This window comes from Chiloscyllium plagiosum, chromosome 26 (assembly GCF_004010195.1).
Source record: "Chiloscyllium plagiosum isolate BGI_BamShark_2017 chromosome 26, ASM401019v2, whole genome shotgun sequence".
NCBI classification, from domain to species: domain Eukaryota; kingdom Metazoa; phylum Chordata; class Chondrichthyes; order Orectolobiformes; family Hemiscylliidae; genus Chiloscyllium; species Chiloscyllium plagiosum.
The window spans coordinates 28,900,498-28,916,146 of NC_057735.1; the positions used below are offsets into that span (position 1 = coordinate 28,900,498).

General features: G+C 41.7%; 1 protein-coding gene across 2 annotated transcripts in view; it reads left to right on the forward strand.

The window, feature by feature from the left end:
• Positions 1-15,649, forward strand: part of itpr3 (inositol 1,4,5-trisphosphate receptor, type 3) — a 274,637-nt gene that overhangs the window by 210,703 nt on the left and 48,285 nt on the right. For both annotated transcript variants that reach the window (XM_043716798.1, XM_043716799.1), the window contains exons 37-39: positions 3,304-3,412; positions 5,710-5,800; positions 8,426-8,601. In XM_043716798.1, coding sequence (XP_043572733.1) covers positions 3,304-3,412; positions 5,710-5,800; positions 8,426-8,601 — 376 coding nt within the window. The remainder of the gene's footprint in view (positions 1-3,303; positions 3,413-5,709; positions 5,801-8,425; positions 8,602-15,649) is intronic.

Here is a 15,649-nt window from a genome sequence, read left to right on the forward strand (position 1 = left end):
TTGGTGGGGTGGTAGGTGAGGACCAGTGGGGTTCTGTCCTGGTGGTGATTGGAGGGGCGGAGTTCAAGGGCGGAGGATCGGGAAGTGGAAAAGATGCGGTGGAGAGCATCGTCAACCACATCTGAGGGGAAATTGTGGTCTTTGAAGAAGGAGGCCATCTGGGTTGTTCGGTATTGGAACTGGTCCTCCTGGGAGCAGATGCGGCGGAGGCAAAGGAATTGGGAATATGGATGGCGTTTTTACAGGGAGCAGGGTGGGAGGAGGTGTAATCTAGGTAACTGTGGGAGTCGGTCGGTTTATAGTATGCAGCCTCAATCCTGTAGCTCCAACCCTCTAAATCTGGCAACAGCCTTGTAAATCTTTTCTAAACTCTATCAAATCTCATAATATCCTTCCTGTAGCAGGGAGACCAGAATTGCATGCAGTATTCCAAAAGTGGCCTAACCAACGTCCTGTATAGCCGCAACATAACCTCCCAACTCCTAGAGTCAATGAAGTGATGAAGAAAGGCAAGCGTACCAAATGCCCGCTTCACTCGAGTTTAAAAGGACACAATATTTACCCTATTAATACAGACAGGGTAAATGGATTCCTCATTAAGATAATCAAAACTGCTCTGTATAATGGAAGTTGATTGCTAATCATATAATGTAATATTGTGTAACAAAGTTTTCCTATCGACTGCAACTGTCATAATTCTTAAAGTATTAGTTGAGGGATGCAGTAGGCTACAATATATTTCTTCTCTGCTTCTCCCAGTCATCTACAAGGTGATCGAAGGTAGTCATAAAAAATCCAATAGCATTGTGCAAGGAAGAGCAGAGGAGTTCCGATAGTGTTCTGGTTCCAACATTTATCATGCTAACAACTCCAACAAAGGATTAACAAATTAACATCTGCATTCACCTGGATAGCAATAGTGCCTACACTCCGAAATACATCATTAGCTGCAGATAGCACTATGTAAATGTAAGTTCTTCATTTATGCATGAATAACATGCTCACTGACATTCAGTTTGGGTTCTGTCTGAACCTGCTTCACACATCATCATAGCTTTGATATCGAGAAAGAGTGAATTGCAGGAAATAAAATGATTGCAGCTTCACTCAACATCAAGGGGCATTAGACAGACTGTGGCACCAAGAACCTTAGCAAAATCACACTTAATGTGAGTTCAGTGGTTTGAGTCACATTTGTCATACAGGGAGACTTCAGTTGGTTCATCATCACATTCCATGGATTCTGCTCCAGGAGATTCTCACATTAATGTTGTTTAGTCAAATATTTTCAGTTGTTTCCACAATATTCTTCTCTGCACTGAGGTCAAGAATGGGTCTGTACATTCATGATTTCACTCAATCACTTTGATTCATAACTTGATAGCATGCAGCAACCTATAATAAGTCTTGTACAATGTACAGTTTCGGGTTGACAGTTGGCGATAATACCTGTGCTACATAAATGCCATTCAATATCAATAGCTAACTTGAGAAATTCCAACAGTCTCCCTTTGATGATAACTGGTGCCACTATTCTTGCATTGAGGCTATTACTAAGTTAAGTGAGACCTGAAATTTATCAATACACTGGCTACAAGAGCCAAGAAGAGGCTGGGTACTCTGGGATGAATGGCTCACTTCAAGACAGTCTTTGCCCTCAGGCTATGTTGGGAATACAGTGTAACATTCCTGACTCACCTGGTCAGGGGAATCTGCAACTTGCAAAAAATCTCAGGGACAGACAAGTTACCTTAATCGACACCCTGCTACTAGACTCTATATGCAATGGTACACCATGGATGCAGGAATTACAATATGCCAAGGTGGCTTTGTTGACATCTCTTTTCTGTGACCTCCATCACCATAAGTAACCAAGAATAGTGATTGTGAGTGCACAAGGAATACAATGTTTAGAAATAATGTCGACCATCGTGATTTCAGCATAACTAGGGGTGGGCAATATGCATGATGTTGGCAAGTTCAGCAACATCCACTAAACAAAAGAAATGTTTCTAAGTCCTTTCAAGCCTAGACCATGACAGTCACTCTGACAGCTGTTAAAGGATCAGGGTGAAATGAGTTTGAGCAGAGGTACTAGGAGTATTGAAAATGAGACACCCCTGTGTATTAGATCCCAGTTAAATTATGCAAAATTAAATGAATTATGAATGCTGTTCAAGGTGTTTTATAGCTCATGTTTTAAGAAAAAGCAAATTTCTCACAGGAGAATTAACTCTTTAATCACAGCATATTGGGCTACGTACCCATTCCGGACATTTCTGTATTGAAACAAAACCAAAAAAGTTGTTTTAAGGGCCTGTGTAGTTTTTTTAACTATTACAAATCACACACAAGAATATATTAATAACCGAAATAAAGATTTGCATTTATGTAGCACCTTTTGTAATTTTGTTGCTCCAAAGCATTTGATAGCCAAGTAAGTATGATTTGTAGTTTTGCAACTGTTGCAACATTATGGTCAACACCCATGATATTGTGTATCAGCATCATACATTAAATGTGCTGTAAAAACCATCTCATCCAGCAGGAACCACAGAACTGATTCCAATAGTGTTTCCACAAAGGTAGGCAGAATTATGACGATATTATTGATGCTTGCTAGCCAGTGAATAAAGGTTCTAATGTGCGGTGCCTATGTAGCTGTGGCTCACTTTAAATTGAATCTCACAACACCACAGAAAGATCACAAATAGGTTCCAGTATGCTCATGCACATTTACCAAATCAATGTGCAGAATTGCATCTTAGTGAAGTCAAGTACAAGGCATCCTTTCTTCACATCTGATGTAGGCATTAGATCATTTGTAGATGGAAATAAATGGCCTAACGTCTGTTTATGGCCACTGCTAAAACTTTGGTTTACCGCGAGGCATGTAACCAGCGCTGTTTGCCTCTCGGAATAGCAGCACTAAACACCACAAATGAGCACAAAGTAAGCACTCATCATAACTGCTGCCACTCATGAGATCACCATTCTCCCTTCTGACACTAGCACCTGATAAAACTCCCCAAATCCTCAACAGTAGGCTTGCAATCTTCCAACCCAAGCTCCCACCAAATCAGAGACTCTGCAGCCCACCTATATCTCCTCCTGCAGATTCTTGCAATACAACCTGACCTGTTGACCAGAGCCTATCTAAAGCTGTGCATTTATATTATGATGCCAACCTGAGGCTAAAACGTTAAGGCACGTTAGAACACAGCAGTTGAGTGAAAATTGCTGACATTATCTGGGTGAAGAGCTCTCTGATTGATTCCTTTATCAATCTGTTTAATTTTCCAGGCTGATTCAACACACAAAGACTCTCATGTCAACAGAAGAGAAGCTCTGCATTAAAGTTCTCCGCAGCCTCCAAGCAATGTTGGTCAAAAAGAGTAGCTATGGAGACAGGGTAAAAACAGTGAAATCTAACTGCATTCCTGAAGGATTATTGCTTGTACAAAGCGCTGAGCACTGGTTCAATTACTTCACTAATTCAAACCTGCATGCACATTTTAGGAAGTTTTAATCTGCATTTCATGTTAACTGCATCATTTTTTTGGTGTAAATATCTTAAATCTCATCCAGGGCAAAATTCAAGGATTCTTTTTGCCGAGGGTTTTGGATGAAGATAAACATCAAATGATTTGCTTCGTGGATCAAACTAATTTTGGAGAACTTACTCTCATGAGATTTAATAAGTGTCCCAATCAATGACTTTTTAGATTGTACAAAATCTGAGAAATGTGTCGAACCTCTGGGAAAATGGCCTTCTCTCAATAGTTTATTTATATATTTAACATGCATCACTGATGTTTTGTTCACAAGTACTGATGGGACATGAATTAGGTGGAATTTTTAGTGACCTGATCCACAATGAGTGGATTGGTCAGCGAGTCAGCGGTGGGTGACCCACAATTCGAGATCCCAGTCTTGACTATCAATGATCCTTTCTCCTGTCCAATGTGCACTGTTCTGCAATCCTCCCCCACTGAAAGTCTGTTCTGTCAATGATCCTTTCTGTATGCAGAAAGCATCATTGTGATCTTCACAGCATTTGTTAAGTCTGCATGAGATCAATCTGGGATGGAGAGGGGTGTGCAGCCTCAGTTATATCCAAAAGAGGGCAGTTTGAAGGTAGCTGAGGTCAAGAAATCCATCTCTGAAACTTTAAGCCCTAATCTGAGCCAAACCTGCCCACTTCCAAAGAGATCAAATTTGGAATGTTGTGTTTGTTGGAATTATATTACATACTTGAGTGGTTTACACATCTAAAGACTGGGACGTAGAATTGTTCTTACTAGTGTCTTCAAGAAATTGAGATATAGTCAGTTCTGCAATAACGTTAATGCAAATTGGCTGTAACGCAATTGGTGAGTAAGGAATGCTGTGTCTAAAACACGAACATGTAAAATGTGTGTTGGCTATAACACGATTAGATCGCCAATACTTTTAAGTATTATTTGTATTGCGTGATTTTGTATAGAGTGAGGTTGTACAGTAATGCGACTATTGCATTACAGAAGAAATGACTGTACTTAGTCATAGTCATGCAGCGTAGAAACAGGCCCTACAGCCCACCATGGCTATGCTGACCAACAATGCCAAACTGCACTAACCACATTTACCTGCACTTGGTACATTGCTTATTATTCCCTGGCATTTTAAGTGATCAACCAAATACTACTTCAAGTTGGAAGAGTAACTCCCTTCTCTGGGAGCATTTTCCATATTTCTACCTCCCTCTGGGCAAATACAATTTTCTTCACATCCCCTCTAAACCAATCTATTCCTCACCTTAAGCTTACTCCATCTGGGAAAAAAATTCTCACAGTCTACTCAATCTATTCCTCTCTTAATTTTGTATACCTCAATCAGATTCCCTCTGCTGCCCCCCCAGCCTACTGTCCTCCAGGGAAAACAAGCCCAGCCTATCCAGTCTCTTCCCATAACCGAGACTTTTCATCCCAGGCACCATTTTGGTAAGTCTCCTCCGCACCCTCTCCACTGCAATCATATCCTTCTGATAGCATGGCGACTCGAGCTGCACACAATATTCCATCTATGGCCTAATCAATGTATTATAAAGTTGGAACAAGATTTTCTTGCTCTTATATTCTACATCCCAGCTAATGAAGGCAGGCATCCCATATGCCTTCTTCACCACCCCTGCTTACATGTGCTGACATCTTCAGAGATCTATGGACTTATACACCAAGATGTCTTTGATCCTTAGTACTCCCATGGGACCTACCATTCATTCACCCATTCAGTTTGGCACCATTTTGTGTATTAAATAGCATGTTACCCACATTTCAAATTAGGAATCAATATTTTCCAGTTGAAATACAGTGATTATTGTTCTTCATTTTAGTAGCCGGTGCCTTTGGTAAAATATACATGTGTCTTTCTTGGAAAGAAATCCCATTTTCTAGCAATTTCGAAAAGGTTCTGGTGACAGAATTTGAGTCACCCCGTGCGGAATTCACCTCAGTTTATCACACGTACACTCAACAGCTGAGGGCTCAGCTTCTCTGGACTGAATTGTGGCTGAAGTAGGGTCAAACAATATATACAACGTTCTAATTCAATGGAACATTACTATTAAGATGAGACATTTCTTGATCCAGGTAGGAATGGCACTGTGGGGGTTGTGGAACTGTTTGTATGTGCAATTGCAATGCTCATCACATGATTATTTTTCTGCAGGGTAACGAATTGAGAAAAACTCTTCTGAGTACCTACCTCTACAGTAAAAAGTCAAGCTCAAAAGGCGACTCCAGCGATTTGTACTTTACAGGTACTTACTGCCCAAAATACAAGTAATTCGCATTTACTGAGGCTACATTTCATAATGATATTCCACAATAGTGGAGACTTGATTATATACCATAGTGGGAGAACCCCCACTACCTATATGTAGTGAGTCAACACACATAAGGGTAAAGGATAAAGTATATATCAGGGGATTTTAGAAAATTACAACCATTTTGCTATATGAAGTGTGGTGGGCATGGCTCCCTGGTCTCATTAGATAGTTTGGTTCATAGCAAGGAGATGGAGTGAATTTCTTTAGAAGTCCAACAAGATACATAGAACATAGAACATTACAGCACAGTATAGTCCCTTCGGTCCTTGATGTTGCGCTGACCTGTGAAACCAATCTGAAGCCCATCTAACCTACACTATTCTATTATCACCCATATGTTTATCCAGTGATCATTTAAATGCCCTTGAAGTTGGTCAGTCTACTATTGTTGCAGGCATGGTATTCCAGTCCTTACTACTCTCTGAATAAAGAATCTACCTCTGACATCTGTCCTATATTCTCAAGTAGAGTGGTGCCCTTATTTCAGGAATACAGGATGAAGGTCTTTTGCCCAAAATGTCGATTTTACTGCTCCTCGAATGCTGCCTGAACTGCTGTGCTTTTCCAGCACCACTCTAATCATGAATCTGGTTTCCAGCATCAGCAGTTATTGTTTTTACCCATCTGTCCTATATCTATTACCACACAATTTAAAGACTCCTCATGCTAGCCCATCACCATCTGAGGAAAACAGCTGTCACTGTCCACCCTATCTAATCCTCCGATCATCCTGTATGTCTCTGTTAAGTCACCTCTCAACCTTCTCTCCAACGAAACAGCCTCAAATCCTTCGGCCTTTCTTTATAAGACCTTCCCTCCATACCAGGCAACATCCTGGTAAATCTCCTCTACTCCCTTTCCAATGTTTCCATATCCTTCCTACACTGCAGTGACCAGAACTGTTTGCAAGACTCCCAAGTGTGGCTGCATAGAGTTCTGTACAACTGCAATATGACCTCATGGTTCTGAAACTCAATCCCTCCACCAATAAAAACTAACACACCATTTGCCTTCTTAACAACCTGGGTGGCAACTTTCAGGGATCTGTGCACATGGACGCTGAAATCTCTCTGCTCATCTACACTACCAAGAATCTTACCATGAGCCCAGTATTTTGTATTCCTTTTACTCCTTCCAAAGTGAATCACCTCACACTTTTCTGCATTAAACTCCATTTACCACCTCTCAGCCCAGCTCTGCAGCTTATCTATATCCCTCTAACCTGCAACATCCTTCTGCACTGTCCACAACTCCACTGACCTTAGTGTCATCCGCAAATTTACCAACCCATCCTTCTACGCCATCATCCAGGTAATTTATCAAAATGACAAAACAGCAGTGGACCCAAACAGATCCTTGCAATCCACCACTCATAACTGAATTCCAGGATGAACATTTCCCATCAACCACCACCCTCTGTCATCTTACAACTAGCCATTTTCTGATCCAGACTGCTAAATCACTCTCATTCCCATGCCTCTGTATTTTCTGCAGTAGTCTACTGTAGGGAACCTTATCAAACGCTTCTTACTTTTCCCATGTTTCATGGGGTAACTTGTTTATCACCTTCATAATTCCATGTTGTTGCTGATTTTTTTTTTTTAAAAGTTCATTCATTGGATGTGGATATTGCTGTCTGAGCCAGGATTTCTTGCTCATCTCTCGTTGCCCTTGAGAAGGTGATAATGAGTTGCCTTCTTGAACCGCTGCAGTCCATGTACTGTAGCTAGATCCATTGCATTTAGGGAGAAGGATCCACATTGATTTGCCTCCACCAGTGACAAGATTGTTCTGTGGCCATCAAATCTGGAGTGGGAAGTGAACTGCAGGCGTATTGCCTCAGAGGCAGGAGAGCTAATCGGAATCAATCCAGCTCCTGTCCCATGGAAGTATTTGTCCAGTGAAAATTCTGCTGGATCGTATATCTAATATTGTACAGAGTGTGTTTTAAATTTTTAGATAAGAGATATTAATAAGAAACTACATTTACAAACAAAGTCATATTTTATAAGCAAACAACTACATCAAGTGTATGTGCTTTTTTTTCATTCATTCATGGGATGAGCGCATCACTGGCCAGACTAGAATTTATTACCCATAGGGTACTTAAGAGTCAGCCATGTTGCTGTGGGGTTGGAGTCACATGTGGACCAGACCAGGTAAGAATGGCAGTTTCCTTTGCTAAAGGACATTAGTGAACCAGCTGGGTTTTTCTAACAATCAACTCATGGTCATCATTAGACTCTTAATTCCAGATATTTATTGAATTCAAATTCCACAATCTGCCATGGTGAAACGTGAATCTGGGTCCCCAGAACATTACCTGGGTCTCTGGATTAACAGTCCAGTGATAATACCACTAGGCCATTGCCTCCCCGTTATGCTAATCAAATCTTTCATTTGTAATGAACATTTAAGCATTTCCAACAATAGTTACAATATATCTTTAAGGAACCTTTACTTATTTCCATTTTCTGCATCCTTCAGAGTTGGAATACAATTTATAAGCTGTTACAAGATGATCATTGCGACCTAAAACCTTTCTTCTTGTATAAGATCCAGATAAATATCAAGACTGGAACTCAATTGCTCCAATCCAGTGTCGCCTGGACAGGGAAGGAGCCACAAAACTGGTTGCAGATCTCATCACAAGCTCTAAAAGTGACAAGGTTTTCCAGGAGAGTATTTTATTAGCTATTGCCTTGCTAGATGGAGGAAACACTGAAATTCAGGTAACAATCCAATCTGATGATAATAGCCTGAACTTTGTGGTTATAATGAAGCTCATACTGTCAGAACTTATTATATTCATGATTTGTAAAATTGTCAGCAACTTCTGGGACCTGCTCGATCTCAGTTTCAGGCAGAAATCTAGGAGTTGCTGTTGGTGATACTCTGCTGTGCCCCAAGGTGCATTGTTAGATTTTACAGGTGTAATCAACACTGAAACTTCAATTTGATGTGAACTTTAAGTTTTCCACACTATTATTGCTGGAAAGAACCATTGGAAATATTCAGCCTTGCTGAATGAGGTGTGACTGAGTTTTTACAAGCATACTAAATCAGGATTATTGTGAAACTGTGTCTCTGACGCAAATGAAGTGCTTTGATATGAATGAATAATGTTCCTTCACAATGATATTTAAAAATCCCTTGTTTTTTTCTTAAAATAGCTTTTATTTTTCACATTCGTTATGACATTTAAGTTTCTGCATGCTGAATTTCATTTCCCTTTATGCAAAGTGACTTGTAATCCATATGGTTTACTTCTTGAAAGCAAAATACTGTGGATCCCAAAAATCAGAAAAAAATATGTTGAATGCTGGAGAAAGTCAGCAGATCAGGCAGCATCTATGGAGAGAGAAAACAGATCGGTGTTATTCTTCCTCCCAAACCTGAAACATGAACTCTGTTTCTTTCTTGACAGATGTTGCCAGACCTGCTGAGTTTCTATCGCATTCTCTGTCTGTTTACTTCCTGGTTTGCTGGCTCTGTAAATTCTCCAGTCTGAGTGAATGACCAGTCCACTTGTAAGGACGCTTAAATCTTCCACAAAGCAGCCAAGTTAAACCTGGGACTTGGGTTAGATATGAAAAGTACCTCTTCATTCAAAAGACCATCCTGCCTCCTTTGAGCAGATTTGTTGCCTGTCCCTTGTGCTGAGCTTCAAATGTACTTGTGCTGGCTACCTTGGTGGTAGAATTCCACAGCAGCAGGATGAGACCCTTAATTGACCACCTCAGGATCTATATTGGCCTCTAGACACAGGTCCTTGACCTGCCATGATTGACTGATTTAGATGGAACTGAGAAGGTGACTGCCATTCTACATTCCAATCCCACTGAACTTTATGACCATCTTCCTCCTACCATCCCCTAACCCCCCCCCCCCCCCCCCCCACCTCCCTATTTATCTCTAAGCCCCCTTCCCCTCCACATTCTTGATGAATGGCTTTTGCCAGAAACATAGACTCTTCTGCTCCTCGGATGCTGCCTGGCTTGCTGTGCTTTTCCAGCGCTACACTTTTCAACTCTGAATCCGTCTCCTATTCCACCTCCTTGTCTGTTTTTGAAGGTAGACTCAAATTATAAACAATAATGATGTAATCACATGTCCAGCATCATTCCCATAAACTATCTTCATTAGTCTGAGCCACCAGAATCAGTTCTTTGCTTCATCAGTGTTTCGGTTATGTGGCAGACTGGTAACTGTGGAATATTGTTTGTGCTCTTGCCCCAGACCTGTGGCCTTCCATCCTTTCAAGTATATGGTGCTGTCTCTGAGCTAGTGCTTGTCAGGATTAGATCAAGTGACACTGTACTTTCAGGAACGCTGGTATTGACCAGAGGGAAATGGGTGGCAGCTGGCAGGAGTTATTCGACATGTAGGGTAGAAGAAAGCTAAGAAGGGAAATAGAGGATAAAGTTAAGAGAATTCCTGCATAACTCCTCCTCCGTGCCAATTGCTGGACAGTGTTGGACAACATCTCTTCCTCCGGAGTTGAAAGGGAGTGCAGGTCTCCTCCATTCACCACCTCTTATCATATTGTGCTTGAACCTCCCAGCAGAAAGAGAAGGGTATGTGAAAAGCTGGTTGTACAGTGTATGGAGGAGCGTGAAGGAAAACAGGAGAGGTGAGAGCTGTCAGTCGTGAGGCTGCAGAAAGAGGAAGAATGCAGAGAGAACAACTGAACAGTAATGTAATAATGCTGATGGTATCATTGATCATTTTCCAACATTGCCGCAATGTGTATTGGACATGAAGCTCTTGACATTAAAGTCCTTCTATATGGAATGTTCTTCGCTATCAAAAAATAACACATGGCCTCCAACTGCTCCCACTTGGATTTGCATCCTCCAAATAGCATTTTAGATCCTAGGGTCTGTTAAACAAATCTTGCAGTCAGATTTGTGTTCACAAGTGTTCCCTCCTGCTTGTAGTGACCCTGCACCTCCTCTTTGAAGTGCACTGAATGCTTTCAAGTTCAGTCAAAAATACTTTATTTCCCATCTGTTTCCCACATCCATAGATGTATAACTAATATGCAGTGCTGATAATGCTGAACGTGCACATGATATGAAGGTTTCAACACATTTTCATCTGCCCCCAAGTGAACAGTCACAGGAATCCCATGTAGCACCTATTCCATGTCTATTCTTGACTGTGATCAAATTTATAGACTCAAAACCATCATGAAGTTTGTTTTTGATGATCATTAATGCTATTTTTATGGGGTAAAATAGCAAATACCACACATGGTGTCATCACCAAACAAAAACTCTGTTGGAAAACAAACACTCGATAATTGATAAGGAATACAGTTATGACCTGAATTGTCCCCATTAATAAAGCTTTTATACTCTAGGACTGTGTCTGGCTGAACCATGCACTTAGATCAAACCGAAGAATAATTTTGCTTCATTTCACTCCTGGAGACCAGAAAGTGATAGTAAATTTCAAAGCTTGTGATTTATGTATAGGTGTTGACAGCATGAAAAGAAAAAAAGAACTTTTATTTTTCCCCAGAACAAACTGTTCTTAAGAACTCTGCTTGATAGCAAACAGATGCAATAACTCTCTTCTATAATGACTGACAGATTACAAGTTCTAAAAATACAATCTGTGTTGCGCTGATTTAAACTTAGAGCAGATTCTGGATGGCAGGTGGCAGCGAGTGGTAAATACACAGTGGTATTTGTTTTACACCAATGGCTTTTAATTCCTGGGCTTTGTTTAAATGCAGCTAGTCCACTTCACATCAATAATGGGCAGCACGTGGCTCAGAGGTTAGCGCTACTGCCTCATAGCGCCAGGGACCCAGGTTCGATTCCAGCCTCTGGTGACTGTCTGTGTGTAGTTTGCACATTCTCCCCGTGTCTGCATGGGTTTCCTCCGGGTGTTCCGGTTTCCTTCCACAAGCCAAAGATGTGCAGGTTAGGTGAATTGGCCATGCTAAATTGCCCACAGTGTTCAGGGATGTGTAGGTTAGGTGCATTAGTCAGGAGTAGTTATAGGGCAGAGGAATGGGTTACTCTTCAGAGGGTGGTGTGGACTTGTTAGGCCAAAGGGCCTGTTTCCACACTGTAGGGATCCTAATTCAAAGAGGGCTCAAAGTGACTACCAGAAGACAAAGATCAGATGGCACAAATACAGAAAATTCTGGAATGTCTCAGGCAGGTCTGGCAGCATCTATGGAAAGAAATCAGAGTTAACATTTCAGGTCCAATGACCCTCCTCCAGAACTGAGAAACTAAGAAATGAGTGGTATTTATGCAGAAGGTGGGATAGAGAGTAAACGATAGGTGGAGATAGAGCCGAAAGAGAGACAATAAAAGTTGGATAGACAAAGGAATGGTTAATGATCAGTCTGGGAAAATGGGGACTATTAGTGGCTGACAATGGGCAGTGTGTAGTAGCAGCCCATGTGATGACAAGGCCTGCTGTGTCAGGGTGGAGCAAAGCATGAAGAAAGGTGCTCAAGCTCTCAAATTCTTGAGCTCAGTAATGAGTCCTGAAGGCTGCAGAGTTGCCAAGTGAAACATGAGGTGCGTACATCCAGCTACACTGAGTTTTGCTAGAGCACTGCAGCAAGCCTGAGACAGATGTTGGCCAGGGAACACGGTGGGGTGTTGAAGGGGCAAGTAACTGGAAGCTCACGGTCTTTTTTGTGGACAGAATGTAGGTGTTCTGCAAAGCAGTCACCCAGTCTACGCTTCCTTTCCCCAATGTAACACAGCACATTGTGTGCAGCGAAGCAATAGACTAGATTGAGAGAAGTGCAGGTAAAGCGCTGATACATCTAGAAGGTGTGTCTGGGGCCATGAATGGTGAAGACGGAGGAATTAAACAGGCAGGTGTTACACCTGATGCGATTGCAGGGGAAGCTGCCATGAGGCTATGGGGACATGCAGGGAGTGACGGAGGAGTGTACCAAGTATCCTGCAGGAAACAGTCCTTGCGGAATGCTGACAAGGGAGGGGAGAGAAATATGTGCCTTCTGGTGGCATCCTGCAGAACTGTCAGCTAATGATCCTCTGGATATGGATGTTCGTGGGATGGTAGGTGAGGACAAGGGGGACCCTATCCCTGTTGTGGGAGGGGAGAGAGGGCATGAGGGCTGAAGTGCAAGAGATGAGTCAGACACAGCTGGGGGCTCTGTCAACCACAGTGTTGGGGAATCCTTGGTTGAGGAAGAAGGTGGACATTTTGGAGGTCACCTTCTTGGAGAAGGAGTAACTGGGAGAAATGGAATAGCATCTTAACAGAAAGCAGGGTGTGAGAATGCATATTCTAGGTAATTGTGGAAGTCAATTGGTTTGTAGTGGCTGATCTATCCCAGAAATGGAAACAGATGTCAAAGAAAGGAACGTAGGAGTCAGAGATGGACCAGGTGAAGGAAAGAGTTGGGTGGAAACTGGAAATGAAATAAATAAACATTTTTAATTCCGGATGAGAGATGGAAGCAGCACCAATGATGTCATCGATATAACAGAGAAAGCGTTATGGATGGTGACTGGAGTAGGACTGGAACAAGGAATGTTCTACATACATATCCACAAAGAGATAGGCATAACTGCAGGGAATCCCTGACTGACCCCACAGTTACCTTAACTATATGCCACCACCAGACACATTCCCCTCCCCTCCCTTGTCAGCCTTCCAACAAGGATAATTTCCTCCAGGACATCCTGATCCACTCTTCCTTCACTCACAACAGATCCCCATAGCCTCCTCGCACCTTCTTCTGCAAGCACAGAAGGTGAAACACCTACCTGTGTATTTCCTCAGTATCCAAGGACCCAAACATACCTTCCAGTGAAGCAGCACTTTACCTGCACTTCACTCAATCTCATCTCCTGCATTCGCTGCTCACAATGTGGTCTCCTCCACACTGGGAAAAGGAAGCATAGACTGGGTGACTGCTTCGCAGAACATCTACATTCTCTCCGCAAAAAAGACCCTGAGCTTAGAGTTGCTTGCCACTTCAACACCCTACTATGTTCCCTGGCCAACATCTCTGTCTCAGGCTTGCTGCACTGGTCCAGCGAAGCTCAGTGCAAGCTGGAAGAGCAGCAGTTCATTTTCTGCTTAGGAGCTTACAGCATTCAGGACTTAATATTGAGTTCAACAATTTTAGCACCTGTCCCATTCTTTCCCCCACCCCACACACCAGGCCTTGTCATCACATGGCTGTTCCCACACACGACCCATTGTCAACCGCTAATAGTCCCCATTAATAGCTGTTCATTGCCCCAGCTTTTAATGACCTTTTAATCTGTCATATATCTGTCCAACTGTTTTCCTTCAGTATAAATACCAATTGTTTCCTAGCTTCTCAATTCTGGAAGGTCATTGGACCCAAAAAATTAACTCTAATTTCTCTCCACAGATGCTGCCAGACTGGCTGAGATTTTCCAGCAATGTTTGTTTTTGTTTCAGTTTCAGATTTCCAGCATTCCCAGTTCTTTCCGTTATTTTTGCCCAAAGATGAGGTGGTCGCTGCTTGCAAGTTTCTTTTGAAGTGGCAGCAAAAGGGTTTTGGGAAGATCCAACATGGAGAGAGTTCATGGTCATAGCAGATTGCCAATTTCCTTATGGAGTCCAGAGAAACCTTCCTGCTCGGGCTGCAGTTAAAATGATAGCAGCATCCCCTAACTTAATAAGACCTTGATTCACATAAATTCAGGAATCTTCAGAGAGGCACCTCATCCCCTCCAGAACTCTGGAGGTTTCTATTAGACACAGTGTGAAAGGGTTGAATTTTGAGTGGGTAAATAACTACTCATGTTTAACTGCTCAATTACCTGATTTCCATCAAGCAGGGAAGGTTTAGATCAACTTCTCGTAAAATTTGGAGATGAGGTAGCAAAGTACAAATTAAATAGAAATTTTTGTCAAAAACCTGATGAGATACTTGGAGTCCTGGGATATTACAGGCCTTCGCTGTACTGAATAAAATCAAAGTTAAAAATCACACAACACTAGGTTATAGTCCAACAGATTTAATTGGAAGTACTAGCTTTCAGAGCGCCGCTCTTTCATCAAGTGGTTGTGGAGTACACCTGATGAAGGAGCAGCGCTTCGAAAGCTAGTGCTTCCAATTAAACCTGTTGGACTATAACCTGGTGTTGTGTGATTTTTAACGTTGTACTCCCTAGCCCAACACTGTCATCTCAAAATCATGACTGAATAAAATCAGTTGTCACAGAACACTCAAATCATGGGGCAATTACTTGCTCAAACTCCAAAAGTCTCCATCCTTCCAATCTTCTTTATTATCATAATCATGGTCATTTTCTTTAATCTTGCCTTCAGTCTCTCAAGTATCATCAATCAATTGTTCTGTCACCATTTTCATGCTGAAGAATAGTCTGGACATCTGGATGTCAGAGGAAATTGCTTTTGGTTTTTAAAGCTTACAATGGATTCTTCCTCCAAGCTATGGATGAATGATTGACCACAGCCAATGAGTGTTAAGACAGATGAGATTAATATTCACCCAGTTCCATTCCTTTTCTGAATAGGTTTCTTAAACAGATGTAAGTAACAGGAGCTGACTTCTAACCTGACCAGAATCTGAATCTCAATTGCATTTTCAAAGTAACATTTATTGCTTTTATAAAATATAATATTATTGCTGTCTGCTGTGTTTTTCATAATTTCACTATCTTTTTACACCAAACTGCCTGTGAATGTATTGGTGACATTTTCTCATTTTGTTTTGCTTGTCATTTCTGATTTATTTCCATCTTACCAAAGTCTTAACTTATATCACAATAC